The sequence below is a fragment of the Amia ocellicauda genome, chromosome 5, assembly GCF_036373705.1.
Source record: "Amia ocellicauda isolate fAmiCal2 chromosome 5, fAmiCal2.hap1, whole genome shotgun sequence".
NCBI classification, from domain to species: Eukaryota; Metazoa; Chordata; class Actinopteri; order Amiiformes; family Amiidae; genus Amia; species Amia ocellicauda.
Window position 1 is genome coordinate 20,146,608 of NC_089854.1, and position 17,293 is coordinate 20,163,900.

Here is a 17,293-nt window from a genome sequence, read left to right on the forward strand (position 1 = left end):
GACACCTACTCTGCCACTGATGCTATTTATCGCACGTGTGTGCGTGTGTGTTTGTGGATGGACAGTTTAAGGTCGATTCCACAATGTTTCTTAAGAACTTTAAAAAAAGTATTGGGACTTTTGTGGTGTTCTTGGGCTATGAATTCTTCCCTTTAAACAGCCTCTTTAAAATGGGTTTCCTGTTCCCAGAAGTGTACTTTTGTGTCTCGCTTTGACATGACAACACCCCTCCACTGCCCCGCATACTTATTTCCCTGTTGATTAACTGTTGTGTTATAATGCATGGGACAGGATGGGGGGTGGGGGTCTACTTACCGTTCATGGTATCGTCTCTGGACATGGTGGGGTGTGGCCCCAGTGCTGGGGGTCCTGGGGAGGGGACCGGGGGTCTCCTGCATGACACCTGGAGGACGCGCGTGGAGCCTGCTGCTCACTTCCGTCGCCACGCGCCCGCTCTGTTTACCTGTGGCTCCCCATTGCTGCGTCACTGCGGCGTCCCTGGACGTGCCCCCCCCGGGGAGGGAGAGGGAGCGTCGGGGGGGTTAACCCTTTGGTATGCCATCAGTAGCATTGTTACATCATGCCGGCGGGCAGAGCGAGTTGCATTGCAGCGGTGACGGCTCGGATTTCATCATCCCCCCCCTCATCATCCCCCCCCCCTCCTCCTCCTCCTCCTCCCTCGCGCGCACCTGTGATTCGCCACGCGGCACTTTATCAGGCGCACCTGCGCGCGGATCGCAGATTAAAAGCGGCTACACGTTTCCCATGATGCCCAGCGCGTCGGCGGCGCTGTTACTTTTAACACCTCTCAAACATATGTATATTTGTAGACCTAGATGTAGATTTATAGATATGCTATATATGTGAATATACACCCTATATATAGATATATAGTAACGCATTTGACGTTTTTTTATAACTAGCTCAGGCAGAAATGTCTTAAAGGGGATATTAATAAAATGTTTCGTATGACATCAACGGAAAAAAATCGAGGCAATATATCTGTCATCACAATAATTCCGTAATGTATATATTTAGGCTATACTCTATAATAAACTGTCTTCGGTTTTGTCTTGTGTAACGGAAATATAATTTCAACCAAGATATGGGCAAGGAAATATAAATTAAATGTACAAAGCAGACAATAGTATTGTACAAATCGGGCTGCAATCAAAGGATATTGAATTCATAGGAATGGTCCGTGTTTGGGGGAAGATTGGTCTATTTGTACGCGGGGCGGGAGGGCAGGATCACAGCTGCCCAGTACCGGTGCGCTGCTCTCGGCGTCGGCCGGCCTGTCTGTGCTGGGTTGTGTGCTCCTGTTACAGTCACTGCAGCTAGTTCTCTGTTCAAAGCGCCATTTCTTTATTCGTACAACATTGTTGTGAAGTGTATATATATGAACTGCAGCTGCTATTAACAATGTGGTGAGGAGATCAACACGGGCAGAGAGAGGCGAAGGACACCTATCCTATGACCCACCTCGCTTAAACCGAGAGATGTCTACGCTGCTCACTTCGGGTCGGTGTCTTCAGAAGCCCTTTGTACTCTCGGTTCTAAACTGCGTCACTGCAGGCGGTCTGACGTGAAACATTGCCAGGGCAACACACTGTAGCGATGCTGTCTCACATGTGTCCGCCATATAAACAGTAATTTAACACATACATTACTGCATTCAAATAAAAAAGAAGAAGAAAAATGAAATCCACCCAGACAGCAGCGTGTTGTCTCAGTGATTGATCACTTGTGCCGTGATGACGTCAAAGCTGTCAAAATCTGAGAAGGGGGGTTCCCCACTCTTGAAATAATAGAATGAAGGGGAGAGGGAGCGGGAGTAGGGGGGGCTTGGAGTCAAGCTACACGCTTCACTTGCTGTCGCCTTTTAATATAACAACAATAAGAGCTACAGAACGTAATTTACGCTTAGTATTCCCAAATAGTTTCGTATATGTAGGGCTATTTGCATTACTAAGCAGTTGTTCAATATCTGCTAATAAATAAATAATAAATAGGGCGTCTGCTAATAAATAAATAAATATAATAATCTATAATATATTGAAATTAACACTCGTGGAACTAATGTGTTAAATTATTCTGTGTTTGTGCAAGGACAACACACTTTTTTGTTAAAATTCACCAAAGCACAACACAATGTCTTTTTATCACAAGTGTCTGTGGGTAAAATACACATTATTGTCTTGTACTTTGGTGAATTTTAACACAAATTTGTTTTGTCGTTGAGTAAACAGTTTCAAAACTGAAATGACAAAAAGATCGCACGTTTACACAGAAAATGGCACTGTACGATTTCTATATCCGTTTAGGATCAGCCTGTGGATGATCTAACAGCATATAGTGCTATATACTTATATTCTTTAATGATTTTCCCCCAATGTGATCATGTATTTATTTGCTTATTACCCAGAGTGACGCATATTGTCGGTAAATATGCACATTCCAAGAAGCACAATACCTACAGTAAAGAAAAAACAACATACAATGTGTCCTAACAGCGCAGAATGAGGTAAGCCAGCTCAGACAGCGCGCATGACTGTTAAGGGACAGCTCAGGCTAAAGGGGGAGTGCTCAGCGGGGGGTCAGACCAGGCCTAATTACCAACAGTACAGATGCAATTAAGGCAATTTAAAGTGTAAGACAATGTAGGGATATAAATAAAGATATACGAGATCTGACGACGTTGCGCTCATTACCAGGGCAACCCCGAGAACAGTGGAAGAAACACGGCGTTATAAAACATCTACAATAGCGCCGCCAGTACATTGAACAGAGTATGTATTGTATTGCATTGAGCTATAATTTACTGCTATATTTGCATTGCTGTGTCTTGTATTATTTCGGTTATTGGATGGCATTGTGTTTTGTAAAGTGCTTGTGGTAGAGACAGCTGTCTTGACCCCGGTAGCCCCGTGACAGCTGCTGTTACGAGCACAGGTGTAATTAATGAACACGTCCCGCAGTTCAGAGCCGCCTCGCCTGCGCTGCTGCGAGCGACTGGCAGACACCGATTAAAACACCCCGCATGTCATGGCCGACTGGACCGGAGAGAGAGATGCGCGCAAGGGAGGCAGAACAGTAAGGATGACGCACACGGACCCTCCCTGTCGCCTCTGCTCTGCCGGCCTGCGCGCTTTCCGGAGGGGAGGCTGTGGCTGTTTGGTTTGGAAACATGCTTATAGTGCAGACTACTGTTTAATAAGCAAACACAGCAAAGCATCAGCCCAGTTAGGCTCCCCAAAATAGCCGCGCCCCCGCCGAGCAAACTGAGCAGAGCGCTGGTGCGGACTGCGGATCCAAACGATTGCTACTGAGACTCAATACCACAGCGGCGATGCGAGGCCCGGTCCGGCTCTGCAGGTTCTGCACTAGTCCCGTCTGCACAGTTGCAATTTCAGTCCCCGCTCAACCCACGGTCGATGTTTTACCTTCATAGTTGAGCCGATTAAAAAAAAAAAAAATTACTGAACAAAAGGCGAGTATTTGCATTAATTTGAGTTTTACTTTGGTTATTAATGTCTAGTCCAGCAGGCTTTTGTTGGCAGAGACTGAACAAATTGAGATGACATCACCATGGCCCAGACAGATACAAGTGTGAGGAGCACCAGGTGCACACCTGTGTGGGATACCAGAGCAGGCTCTGTGCATTTGGAAAGGCGCTATATAGAGGTGTGAGGACAACAACAGAGATCACACATGGTGTAGGTCTGGGCTTCCCTCTGTGGGGCAAGGGACTGAGACAGAAGAGGCACACACTCTCACACACAGTTACTTCCATTAAGTTATTTTTCAATTTTATTTTCAAAAGCTATAATGACAGGTAATTATGCTCATTATTATTACAGGTAAGGAGTTAGATGACAGTGTAAAAAAACAAACAAAAAACCCATCTGTGTTTCTGTGTTGTCAACACATTTCCACAGTTTCCCTTCATTGTGTAGATCAGCAATGTTAATATGGGTGATCTGGGGCGCTGGAGCCGGTAACAGACTCCTGTATTGGTAGTGCTTCCTTCACATCGATCCTCGTTCATGTGTCACATGGGCGCGGTGGCGGGGGGGTGAGGGGTGCAGGTAGAGAAATGGGGGCGGGCGGGCAGGCGGGGGGGGGGGGGGTGTCGTCTCTCTACACTGTGCTTTTCCAGTAATTTATCGGCAGTGAGTTTAGTACAAAAATAGGGCCCAGCCGCACCCTGAGCCGCCGTCTGTTCAGGGCTTCAGAAGCGCAGTTCTAACCCTGCAAAAAAACCAACACACAAACGACAAACAGAGCTGCTGAACGGCCATTAGCATCGATAGCACCATCACTTCAGCGCGAGAAAGCGGGAGCAGCTGTGCCGGACGCACAGACAGACAATCTTTTCTGCTTCCTAATATTTATGATTATGGCTGAACAGAATAAAATGCTTCTTCCATCTGTACACACACACACACACACACACACACACGTATGTAAACCCTGCTGAGCGAGGCCTTCAGCACCACGGTGGAGCCCTACTGTGCAGTGGGGGGCAGTAGACTGTGCTGAGGAAAGGGAGGAGGAGGGGAAAAAAGTCCACTGCTAATGGGTTTACAATTAGATTTGGTTTGATACAGTTTTGCCGGCCGGTGGAATGCATTGAAAAAAATAAAATAAAATGAAGAAGGAAATAAGTGTAGAGTGCAGCCCGTCCCGGGTCCGGCCGCGCTGCCTGTGTGCGCTGTCTGCTCTCACTAGCGCCGGCTGTCTGGAGACACGGCCCGCGCTCCCCTGTAACGCCCTGTCTGGGTTCGGAATTACTTTAGCTGCGTGGTGTGGAAGCTCTGCCCGGTAATTGATAATTAAATCGCAGTAATGAAGCGGTCAATGCAATTTCACTGCTGGAGAGGCTGAGAGAGTGTCGCCTCCTCATTCACACAGAGCAGAGCAGCAGAGTCCAGCCCGGCCCGGCCCAAACAGACAGGGGTCAGGGGGAGAGAGCTGGGTGAGAGTCAGCCATACACACAACTCACATACACGCATCCAAAGTCAAACATGCGATCAGACACATGTACACACTGAGACTTATACACGAGACACAATCAATCACACACATACACACACAGGCACAGGAAACAGCCCTTACAGTTAGACCACAGATTTTATCACCCCCCCCCCCACAGCCCTGACATTTGCAGCCCCGCCTGCCCCAGCAAAGCACCCAACCAGGGAGAGCGACGGCACTTCCAGCAGCAAGAAATAAAGAGAAGAATAAATAAGAAACTGGGTGACAAAATAAAACACACAGACACCTCTACCACTCGCCTCCCTCTGGCCCTGTGAGATGGCAGGAGAGAGGGAGAGAGAGCACAGTCCAACACTGACTGACTCTTGGCCTTTCTGCCTGGCTGCTTGTCTGTCTGTCTGTTACACACAGTGACAGTTCTAGAATCTGCCAACAGCGCTAGCCAGTGGGTTCTGGAACACTACTGACGGCACGGTCTCTGACACGCATCAACCCTCGAGTCTGCAAACCACAGACATCCGATTAATAACAACCATAATAACAATTACAATAGCAATAATAACACACACACACCTCAGCGTGAGATACAGAGTAACAGACTACAGTAACAGATGAGGTCCCCCCGGTGCAGACACCATGCGCCGCCAAAACCCTGCCCCCCGAACACACGGGAGGCCGCCAGCGCTTCTCTTCCCTCCTGTAGCTGAAACTCATTAATCCTGCGATGAGAAATCAATCTGCCAGTAATGGGCTGTAATTGCAATCAGACGGCACAGCCTGGTCTCCTGTGCGCCGAGACCTCGCCCCCCCACAGTGCCGGCAGAGCAGGAGACGGCACAACACACACAACGCACCGAGATTACATAGCGGCACCATTACGGTTATTGTTATTATTGTTATTATCATTATTGTTATTAATGTGTTAACAGAAACACAAGGGCTCCTCTTACTGTCTCCCTCCTCTATGCTCTCGAAGGGCCGGCAGGCGGGCAGGGGGGCAAGACACATTTAGGTGCGATACACTGAGCAGGGGGCTCCCACCATGCCATAGCCACCTGCCACGCCCCCCCACCCCCGCTGCCTGGACTCCACCCAGAGCACGGTCACTTATGCTGTGCCCACATCACACAAGGCCACACAGGAAAAGAAGGAGATAGAGACAAAAGAGAGCGAAAGAGATTAGATGAGATTTGAGCAGTAAGAACTGGGGGGGCTCTGTACACAAGGCTGAGGAGGACAACACAGCCACCCCCACACACGGTGCTGGCGTCCTCCTGTGCACGGATCACAGTCGCATGTCCTGCCAGCTGTGAGAGCCCAGCCCAGTCCCGTACCGAACGCCCCCCCTGCCCCACAGTGCAGCCCGGCATAAAAAGTGCATCCCATCTCCAGTGCACCCCCCCTGCCACAGCGCTGCCCGTCAGTCACTCCGAGGCGGAGGAGTGCAGAGTTCACACAGCCCCCCAGAACTCCACACTCAAAACAAACAGAAAAAGAGTGCCGCGGAGGAGACCGTTTTTTTTTTTATAATCTTCTCGTACCCCCCCCACCTCAGTCCTGCTCCGGTGTGGTTCGGCGCTCCCCAGCACAGCACCCCGCTCCTCACAGCGCCCCCCACCTTCACCGCGCTCAGGTCTGCTTACGGAAGTTGAAGATGTCGCGCGTCTTGGAGCCCTTCTTGCCCTCGCCGGGGGTGGGGGGCGGCCGGGGGGAGGGCTCCCCGGCGGTGCCCCCGTACGGGCAGCTCTGGGAGTCGGCGTGTTCCCCGCAGCACTCCACCGCCGGGATGTAGCGGCTGTCCCACATGCCTGGGCCGCACAGCTTGCACAGGTCGTGGAGGCTACAGGGTATGCGTGGCAACAGGCGGAACTGGTACAACAGACTCCGCGCCTGGGGGGGGATTGAGATTGAGGAAGAGAGCCATAAGGAATAGGTGGAGAGATGAATGGAGAGGAGGATTGGGGATGGAGGAGGAGAGGGGGGGGAGGAGGGGAGGAGGAGAGAGAGCAAAATGGTCAGACATGGCTTCTGACTGTGATGAGGTCACCCATCTGTCCTGTTCTCTTTATCACTGTATTCACGACACTTGTCCCGAGCGTTTACTTCCCTGTCTGCCTGGGTGTCTAGCCCCACCCCCGGGGGGCTGATCTCCGGACGGGGGGCACACCCACCTTGCGCAGAACCAGCTCCCCGCTCATGTGCATGGCCAGGTTGCTGAAGTGCAGAAGCATCTGGTCGGTGGCAAGTTGCTGCTCTGTCACGTCCTCGCCGTACAGCACGATGATCGCCACGCAGATGAACAGGTGAAAATAGTCCGTCTGAGGGGGACAGGGGCAGGAACAGGGAGAAAAGGAGATGGGGACAGAGGAGGAGGATAGGGAGGCAGAAAGCACACTGTCAAGAGGGCTAGGAGGAGTAACTTTTCAAATGCTACATGGATGAGGCGTGTGTGCGTGTTCACCTGGTAGTGCGCCCAGCAGGCCTCCCACATGCGCAGGGCCTCAGCGTCGGGGAACTCCCTCTTGAAGCACAGCAGCACCCAGCGGTGGCAGAACAGCAGCTGCAGCCCGTCCTCACCCAGCTGGGTCAGGTGCTGGTGGAACCGGGGCTGCATGAGGCGCAGCAGCTCCCGCAGGTACATCTGACACACGGGGACACAGAGACACTGAGACAGAGACTGACAGGGACACAGAGACAGTTGGGGACACACGGAGCGGCTGAGGGACACACAGAGACTCTTGCCGGCCTCACCAGCTGCCGCTCCATGTCCTCGTCGCGGGGGGAGCTGATGAAGATTGTGTTCTGCATCAGCCCCACGAAGCACCAGAAGGTGTCGCTCTCATCCTGCACCTCCGACAGCAGCGGTGCCACCAGGTCCGACATGCCCTGGCAGTAGCCCATCTCCGGGTTCAGCACTGCGTAGTTCAGCAGGATGCACCTGCAGAGGGAGAGGGGGAGAGAGGAAACGTAAATGCTTTGGAATTACCACCCCCGGCGAGGGCAAGGCGAGGGCAAGAAGGGCTCCAAGACGCGCGACATCTTCAACTTCCGTAAGCACCCGTGCGATTCGTGGGAGGAGCAGAAGGGGCAGGGAGAGAGGGGGACAGGTGGGATGGGCAGATGGGGGACAGGGGGCACAGACCCTCACCTCATGGTCTCCACGTTGGGGTTGTTGTCGCCCCTGAAGTAGTTGTTGCTGCGGTCGGTGCGCACCACGTCCTTGTCCACGGTGAACTGCACCTTCCGCCAAAACTCGTTGTGCTGCTCGGGGCTCATCGACAGCCTGGGGGGATCGGGAGACGTGACACGGGGAACGGAGGTGTAGATGGAGGGGGAGAGAGAGAAGGAAGCAAGCTCAGGTGGGGCAATAACACTGACAACACCACAGCCCAAACTCCTGGCCATCGAACCCCAAAAAAAGGTTTAAAAGACCCAGAGAGACACTCTCACCGACGGTCTCCCCGGCGCGGCACAAGGCAAGAGCTGATGCCAGGAGGGCTGGGAGACCATGCTAACGAGCTCCTGATTCAATTAGCAGGTGTGTGTTTCACTGTGGCATCTTCCCCCAGAGCCGGCAGAACAACAGCAACCTGACGCAACTCCCTGCAACTCTTTAGTGTGGCATAGCAGGAGGGGGGAGAAGGCTGCCCTGCCCTGTCACATCTTTGGCAACACTGATGTAACTTAGTCATGCCAATAAGCCTTTTTTTTTTTTTTTTTTTTTTAATTATTTGAATTAGAAAGAGGGAGAAGAGATGGAGGGAGGGGAGAGAGAGAAGGACAGAGAGTGCCAGGGGGTCCCTGCTCCCTGATGACCGACACACAGGGACACTGCCCCCACAGCCCACCTCCTCTGCTGGATCTCCTGGTACTCAGCCCTCTTCTGCAGCCGCCAGGCCTCCCTCTCCTCGGATGTGGAGTCACAGCTGTAGTAGCGCAGCAGGAAGGGCCACACCTCCCCCCGGATCGCAGGGTCGATGCCCCCGAAGAAGATGGCCTGGGGCGAGAGGAGAGAGAGGGAGAGACCCAGACGGGCCGCTGTGAGCGACGCCCACTCCACAGGACCGACACCGGCCCGATGCCTCACTGACTCAGCGAGTGGCTCGGTAGCCCCGGTACCTTGCGCAGTTTGTACTCCTCCTCCACCTGGCCACAGTGGTTGAGGTGGCGCAGCCAGGCGCTGACGTCCAGCCGGCGGTACAGCCGCTCCTCGGGGTGCGTCTCTGCGGACGGCAGGGTGGGGCGCCGGATTGAGAACTGCATGCATGTCTTCTCATCAGATGCCTAGAGGGAGAGGGGAGAAAGAGAGTGCTACAGGCTTAAATAGCTATTGTTGTATCACCCAGCCCTGCCCAGGGATCAGGCACAGGCTCCGCAAAATGGTGTGTGTGCGTCTGTGGTGCGTCTGTCTCACCTGCTCTTTGAGCTGTGTCTCCCGGCAGCTCTTCCACTGCTGGAACACCTCCGCCAGCTTGTCCAGGCCACCGTGATGGAAGTGCAGGATCTTGTACTGGCTCTCTCGGCTGGCAATCACCAGCTGCCCACTGGTGCACACCTCGTCACTGCAACACACCGCACTGTGTCAACGCACGACGCACCGTGTCAACACACAGCACATCAAGTGGCAGTGATTTAACCCAGTGTGAGTGTAACAAACTGCATGCATGTCAATATAAAGGGTGCATTTACTAACCTTGTGAGTGTGTTCTGCCCAGTGTGTGAGAGTTATGCGAGTGGTGTTTGAGGCAGTGTGTTGTGTGTGTTACAAGTCAAGCTAGTGTGTTGGTGTACATTTGGTGTGTGGTGTGTGTTAGTGTGTTGTACGTCTGTGAGTGTGGTGTGCAGTGTGTGTGTATTGTGTGCATGTATGTCTGCTAGTATGATGTTTGTGTGGTGCATGTTAGTGTGTGGTGTGTGTATTGGTGTGCCCACAGCTGACCTGAAGAACAGCCGCAGTGACCTCATGTGACCCAGGTCAACCCGGAACACTCCACACAGCTGCTCCAGCGCCAGAACCTTCTGCTGCTCCTCCCAGCGCACGGACTGCGATTGGCTGTTCTCCAGGCAGGGCGCGTGGCTGTCCAGGCTGGAGGCGGAGCTGGCGGAGTGCGTCATGGACTCATCACACATCTCCCTGGAAATGGGAGGCACAGACAGGCGCGTCAGTCACTGCCCTCGGCCCGCGGTGTCGGCCTAGTCTGTGCCGGCTGCCTCCCCAGATTCCCGGCACTCCCGCTCCCCATCAGAAGCCCAGCAGACGGAAATCGGATGCGTCTGCAGACCCCCGTCATCTAATTAAGCAGGTCTGCCCCCCCTTCTATATTCCACACTGCCGAGCGCTGCAGCCGGGCTGGGGGGGGGAGGTAACCTGAGCACCAGACACCCAGCTGCCGCGGCAACAGCAGCTGTCAACTAAAACTCGACACCTGCACCTATGCTGCCGTCCACTCGACCAGCGTACAGCAACACCAAATAAACAAATCCCCCCAGAACATGCACACAAACACAGCAGACTTCTGACTCCACTTCAACACACAAAGGCTGGACTAAGGGGCACGAACTGCCGGCCACAGTGACCCCGTGCTAGACAGCCAAACAGTCATCGTGTGCACTCCCTGAACATCACTAACTGCATGTGTGCAACTCCTACAGTAAATACACAGCATGTCCACTGTGACACATCATGAACACCACACACAGACACAGTAGACGTGTGCAATGAGCAGACTATGTACACACAACATGTAAACTACATATACTCACACACGCATGTATAAGTGTCATGCTGCATGCGTTCTATAAAGGGAACAGAGCCTCGGGGGCAGTGAGGTCTCTGTGGCCCACAGCTCCCCAAGCTGGTCTGATGCAAGATCGGGCACAATGCCGCCGGCTCACGGACTGGCCCCCGGGGAACAGCTGTTTGTGCTGCGATGGCGTCAGAGAGAGAGCCAGGGACACGCAGGTAGAGGAGCCCCGCAGGGAGGGAGAGGGGAGACGAGCGGGGCGGGCATCCAGTGCACAACTCTGCCGGCTCGGCTCCTGTGTGTCTGCTCTGTCGCTCCCTCGCTCACCACGGCCTCCTCGTCCTGCCCTGGCACTCTCTCTGTCACCGAGCTCTCCACCGTCTCACCACACATCACTGCACCACACCACGGTAACGAGAGAGAGGGGGAGAGAGAGAGCGACTGGGCCCAAAATGTTCTTCATAATGTTTGCGAACTTGAATTACTGTAAAATAAAATACATTATTTGTGCGTTTTTTGTTTTCATTATTTATTTCTCCTCACAGAAAGAGAGAGATGAAGAACATGGGTGCCAGTGAATTTAATTTGTATCTATTTATCATTTTCTTTACTGGTTTCCTATGGTTCTCTTCATATATTATGATGTATTAGATACACACACACACACACACAGTATTACTATTCCTGTTTCTATTGATCATGTACGTCTCCTTCTGTAGATGCTTTGGCAACATGGTATATATGGCAATAAAGCACCTTCAATTGAATTGAGAGAGAGACAGAGACAGAGAGAGTCTCACTGGTTATTGACTTGGCTGTAATTCAGAGTGAATGTAGAGATCTGTCACCCTCTGTCCATCATTCACTCCCTGTCCTACCTAGCTCTCTCGTCGCGTCTCTCTGGCCCCCCCGTGTGGCCACTCAGTCGCAGTGCTCTCTGCACTATAAGAGGTATAAACCGCTGCACACTGCGCATGCGCTGACCCCTCTCAAAAACCGCGCTATAGACGGCAAGCGCGGGCCTGGCGCCCCCTGGCGGCGCGGTGACTGCAGCGCACAATCCCACCAGCATCACTGCGGTCTTTCCGGTTCCTGCTTGCGTTCCCCACACAGTTAACCCTTTCCTTGGAGTGACTGCTCAAAGTAGCCCAGAGGAAACGTTATCAATGCCAGCTGCCAACACCTAGTAGAACAACATCTGTAATTTGAATATTAAAATAAAATAAAATAACCGTATGCAAAGAAGATGACTCCCTGCGGCTACAGTCTCAACAGCCGGTTGAGCGGGCCGGCCGAGGGCTGCCATGCAAACCTCACCCCACCTCCTGCATTGGCATGTGTCCTCTTAAAACCCACTAGGTGCCCGATGTTACAAGAGAGGCAGCGCGTCACCACAACTGTGCAGTAAGACCCCCCTCCCCCCACATCCCCAGTAGAAAAGTGAGCCTTCAAAACTGAGCTCCTCAGCTCCCCAAAGACACCCAGACCAGAATAACACAGGCACAGAGCAGACACAACGCAGTGATGTTATTTCTGTACTCTTGCCAGTGAAAAGAAAATGTTGAAATTAATTGTATAGTGTGTGTACAGTGCTGTAGTGTGTGTGTCTATGTGGTGCTGTAGTGTGATTGTTTGTGCAGAGCTATGATTATTTATTATTATTTATTTCATAGCAGATGCCCTTAGCTAGGGCGACTTAACATTAGAGCATTATAGAAGTGCAATACAGCATTAAATTACAGATTAAAACATAGTAAAATGACAATAACATGTACAGTTAATATTTAAAAGTCTTACATCCTAGATGTGTGATCTAATAAGTGCAGACAAGATGTAAAGTCCTAGTTAAGAGCTCAGGGGAAGGGGACCTAGGGGCAAACAATATAAACAACATAAGTACTAGCAATGTAAAAGCAAGCTGTACGATGAAAAGTATGAAGTGCAATATTGCGTGCATGCGCAGTGTTACAGTGTGTGTGCGTGTGTGTGCGTCTACACTCTGAAGGTCCTCTATGGCAGGGGTTCCCAATCCTGGCCCTGGAGGAGCCACTACCCTGCTGGTTTTGTTCCATCCGGGCATTCCATTACTTAATTGAACCCTTAATTGATCTAATACATTTCCTAAAATCAGAACCTTTCATTATTTTAAAAATAGAAGTATAGAATAGTGTAAAGAACATATTAAAGAACCAACTCTTTTATTACACAATTTAAACCGTCAAATCTAAACAGATTGTTACTTCAATTAAAAGGTTCAATTAAGTAATTGAGAGCTCATTTGGACCAGTTTGGGTAGGGGCTCCTCCAGGACCAGGACTGGGGACCCCTGCTCTATGGTGTCTGAATCTACAGAGGCCCCCGACCCTCGCCGCTCCGCTCACCGGCTCTCGTTGTCCAGGAACACGGAGCCGCTGCTCTCCCCCAGCGCCTCGCTGACAGGCGACAGGCAGAAGGGCGACGAGAAGGTGTCCGAGTCCGAGCCCAGGGTGCTATCCCGGCTTACCTCGTCTGCGGAGAGGTCACATGACCCCTCGTCCTCCGCACCCCCTCCACCACCACCACCGCCACCGCCTGCCTCCTGCACCACAGGACCCCCGCTCTGCCCCTCCCCGGCCTCTGCCTCCCCTTCTCCATCTCCATCTCCCTCTCTCTCTCTCTCCCCCTCGCCCTCCTCTTCCTCCCCGGGGGCTGGCGCGGGGCGGGGGGGACGGGCATGCCGGGTGCGGCGCCGGGGGGCCCTCCGGACGGGCGAGCTCTCGGGCGTGATGTAGCGCAGCGCCTCCTCATCCTGCCGCTGGATGCGCGAGTTGGGCACCCAGGTGAGGATCAACGTGGTGCCCAACGCCTCGTCCTTCTCCATGTGCACACAGAGGTACCCTGCAGACGACACGGCACACGGCGCACTCTGAGACTGACCAGGATGTGCAGACATGCAGGGACAGAGAGACATGGGGACACTTGGGGACAGAAAAACACGGGGACATAGGGACACACGGGGGCCAGAGAGACACAGGGACACGCGGGGCTGACAGCTACCCCTGGCTCTGCTACTACATCTCTCTCTCCCTGGCTTAAGCAGTGTCAATTGGGGGGGTGGATATAGATGGTGTGTAGGTGGTGCTGGAGCAAAGTTCATAGTGGGGTCAGAGGGGTGTCAGTACCTGGGTGGTGCTCGGCCAGCCCAGGCAGGGGCTCGGTGGGGTGCACACACACATTGTTCTTGGAGAAGATGATCTCGCCATCCAGCGCTGCACGTGACCCGCCGGAGCCAGGGGTCAGGAGGTCAGACGCCTTCGAGGAGGCGCGTCGCAGGAGCCGACCCAGAGACATCTCCTGGACTGCCAGGTCACTGCGTCCATTCTCTGACAGACAGAGAGAGAGAGAGAGAGAGAGACAGTCAGGGCCAGTTCTCACACACGGTCACCTGGTGGTCCGCACAGCACCCACCTCACAGACACACACATCCCAGGAGGCAGTCAAGGATGCTCAACAACGAGCGAGGAGATGGCACACTATCTCCCTTCCCCCTCACTCGTTATTGTGCGGTCATCAGTAGCGAGTGGAGCAGTGTGCCGCTTCACTGCAGTGTCGGGTGACAGACGGCTTCACCGTGCAGAGCTCCTGGCGATCCCTGCAGCCCTGCGCCAGCTCACGTTTCCCGGTCGAGCAAATTTTGAACACGGCCCCTCTTGATTTGTGCCTTGTATCCGAAGGTGGGGAAAGTGCTTGAATTATCCAGAACATCCCATCATCCGTCCTCGTCCTCGTCCTCTTCATCACACACACACACAGAACTACGCAGGGTTGGCCACATGGCACTTGTTCATGACATCACAGTTGCGCACATTTAAATGTTACGTTAATGGCGTAAGTAAGGCTCTGTGATAGAAATGGGAGCAGAGGTTGGCCTGGGGAGGGTGGACACTGGGAGCTGCCGTGTCCCACTGGGCTGCTTTCTGTTCTGCTGCCAAGCATCCTGGGGCCCACAGGGAAGGACAGGGGGACGTGTGGGGATGCAGCAGGATGTATGGAGTCACAGCCAGGCCTGCAGGCCTCAGGATTTGCATGCCAAGTGCACGGCTGTTCTGACACAAATCAAATTGCAAATCAGCCAGTCATTTGCCAAGCAGCAGCATTTTTAACTATTACACAATGAGAACAGGGGGGGTAGTCCTGTATGCTGTACTGAGACCAGGGCCAGTGGTGCCGTGGAAACACTGAGGCTGTGTGTGGGGCTTCTCACTGCTATCCCAGCATGCACTGCTCCCACTCACTGATGTGGACTGCTGGACTGCGCTCTCTCTCAAACAAACACACACACACATTCAGCCCCAGAGCCGCTGTGCTCTGTGTAAACACACCTGTCAGCAGGTGAGAGGCACCACACCCCTGGTGCAAACACAGCCCGGCCCCTCCCGCCCATAGGCTGTACCAGCCCTGCCCTCCACACCAGACCTCTGCCCGCCTGTGCCTCTCTCTCCACCTCTCATCAGCGGAGGAGAACACATTTGCACCATATTACTTCCCCACAACTGTATTCACCCTGAAGAGGAGGGTTGGTTTTGTCTTGCAAATCATACAGAGAAAAAATTTAAAAAGAGGACAGTGAGGGCAGAGTAACTGTACAGTCTGCACAAACAAGCTGTGCCATTTCAATAACACACCGTCCATGTTATAAGTGCTTCTATTAGTATTCCTGTAGTAGCAGTAATAAAGGTTATTCTACTTCTGGTCAGATTGAGTGGTGTCCACACAGAGACCCCACACACACACACACACCATGATGAGGAGCATACAATCACTGTACTGTATAGTACTTCCCTGTGTGATTCTCCCTTGTGCGAGTATGTGAGTGTGAGTGTGTGTGTGTGTGTGTGTGTGTGTGTGTGTGTGTGTGAGTGTGTGTGTGAGTGTGTGTGAGAGTGAGTGAGAGTGAGTGAGTGTGTGTGAGTGAGAGTGTGTGAGTGAGTGTGAGAGTGTGTGTGTGTGAGTGAGAGTGTGTGTGTGTGAGTGAGTGTGTGAGAGTGAGTGTGTGTGTGTGTGTGAGAGTGAGTGTGTGTGTGTGTGTGAGAGAGTGAGTGTGTGTGTGTGAGTGTGTGTGTGAGAGTGAGTGTGTGTGTGTGTGAGTGTGTGTGTGAGAGTGAGTGTGTGTGTGTGTGTGAGTGTGTGTGTGTGAGAGAGTGAGTGTGTGTGAGAATGAGTGTGTGTGTGTGTGTGTGTGAGAGTGAGTGTGTGTGTGTGAGTGTGTGTGTGTGTGTGTGTGTGTGTGTGAGAGTGAGTGTATGCATGTGTACATCCTCAAAGAATGTCATTACCTAAGCAATTCAAGTAATCGTACATCCATCCCCAAACCACACGCACTATGATGACATCTCCTGGGACTCCGCCCGGTCACGGCGCTCTGCACACCGTTAACCCACTCCGGACAGCGGTGTCACAGTATTGCGGTAACCGGAGCCTCGGGCTATGAATTATAAATAACCCGTAGAGCATCACCCCCTCTCGACCCAAACCAGGGCAGACCCGCCGCCTGCCGGTCCGCTCCCCGTACGAGAGCAGCACCAGCACAATCACACATACATGACCGGGGGGACCGCTATCGCCTGCGACGCTGCGCCTACGTGAGGGTCCGGCTCCCACTCACCCTCGGTGCAAAACCGGACTCTCGTCAGTGTCGCCCATCCATCTCCGCCTGTCGGTGCACAAACCCCGGGGTCGCCTTGTCTCTGAGCTCCGCTTATATAAGCACTATCTGTGTGTCCACCTGTCTGTGCACAGTCCGTGGGTCCCTGCGTCGGCCTGCCCGGGTCTGGATCCCCGCACGTCTCCGAGCTGAGCGGCTCTCTGCTCAGTCTCACACACGTTGCCTGCCTCCAACATTTAACCCCCCCCAACAAAATAGGCTGCTTCCGGGATGACTATCCGCTTCCTTATCAACAGCGAGGAGAGAGAGGGGGTGTGTGTGTTGAGCGAAGTAACTTTTGTATTCGTATTTTGTTACAGTGTTTCTTCTCTTCTCTTCACTGTGTCTGTCAGTGCTTTGGCAACGCTGGTGTGAACTTGTCCTGCCAATAAAGCTCAATTTGAATTCATATTTGAGCACATCACAGCCTGCCACAGGACCAGAGAACAAACACAAGCACCACCAACACACACACCAGCCCTGCAAATGTGTGCACATGCATGTACACTCATTGTGCACATGTACAATCTGTAGAGCTAATTCACTTTTGCTTTTATTTTGATATTGTATTTATTCTGTTCTCTTTAATGTGTGTGTAAATGCTTTGCCAATAAAGCTCATTTTGAATTTGAGATGGGGTGGGGTGGTGGTGCAGGACAGGATAGGAAAACACTTCACAGTGAACTGACTGCACTGATAAACACAGGGATGTACCTTCACCTTGACAGAAATAAAAACAGAAAACAACCGAAACAGGGTCCGCTTTTAAAAAGCACAACAATGTGTTTTCTTAACAAAACCTTGTGTTTATTTGTTAATTGCAATAGGCTACAAAATATACTAAAAACAAACAAATAATAATAATTT

At 52.4% G+C, this 17,293-nt stretch overlaps 1 protein-coding gene across 3 annotated transcripts; it reads right to left on the bottom strand.

The window, feature by feature from the left end:
* Nucleotides 1-3,787: 3,787 nt before the first annotated feature.
* On the bottom strand, nt 3,788-16,743 carry tbc1d16 (TBC1 domain family, member 16). 3 transcript variants are annotated; one of them, XM_066704201.1, is made up of 13 exons: nt 16,388-16,743; nt 13,905-14,105; nt 13,125-13,620; nt 9,939-10,133; nt 9,414-9,576; nt 9,119-9,283; nt 8,848-8,996; nt 8,148-8,282; nt 7,751-7,937; nt 7,461-7,640; nt 7,171-7,317; nt 6,643-6,889; nt 3,788-4,251 (listed from the first exon to the last, which is right to left on the bottom strand). In XM_066704201.1, exons 2-13 carry the CDS (start codon nt 14,071-14,073, stop codon nt 4,232-4,234), a joined length of 2,253 nt encoding a protein of 750 aa, XP_066560298.1. In that variant the 5' UTR covers nt 14,074-14,105; nt 16,388-16,743; the 3' UTR covers nt 3,788-4,231. The 3 variants fall into 3 exon arrangements, with proteins under 3 accessions (XP_066560298.1, XP_066560300.1, XP_066560301.1); XM_066704203.1 differs by having other exon boundaries at nt 9,414-9,561; nt 16,388-16,742; XM_066704204.1 differs by having other exon boundaries at nt 3,788-6,889; nt 9,414-9,561; nt 16,388-16,742.
* Between the last annotated feature and the right edge of the window lie 550 nt (nt 16,744-17,293).

What these genes read in the sequence shown, in the direction of transcription:
- tbc1d16 (XM_066704201.1), bottom strand. Translation starts at nt 14,073, where the DNA reads ATGTCTCTGGGTCGGCTCCTGCGACGCGCCTCCTCGAAGGCGTCTGAC. An exon ending in TCACTGCGGCTGTTCTTCAG is followed by an intron (nt 9,577 to 9,938) that starts GTCAGCTGTGGG and finishes GCGTTGACACAG; the next exon opens with TGCGGTGTGTTGCAGTGACG. An exon ending in AGACACAGCTCAAAGAGCAG is followed by an intron (nt 9,284 to 9,413) that starts GTGAGACAGACG and finishes CTCTCCCTCTAG; the next exon opens with GCATCTGATGAGAAGACATG.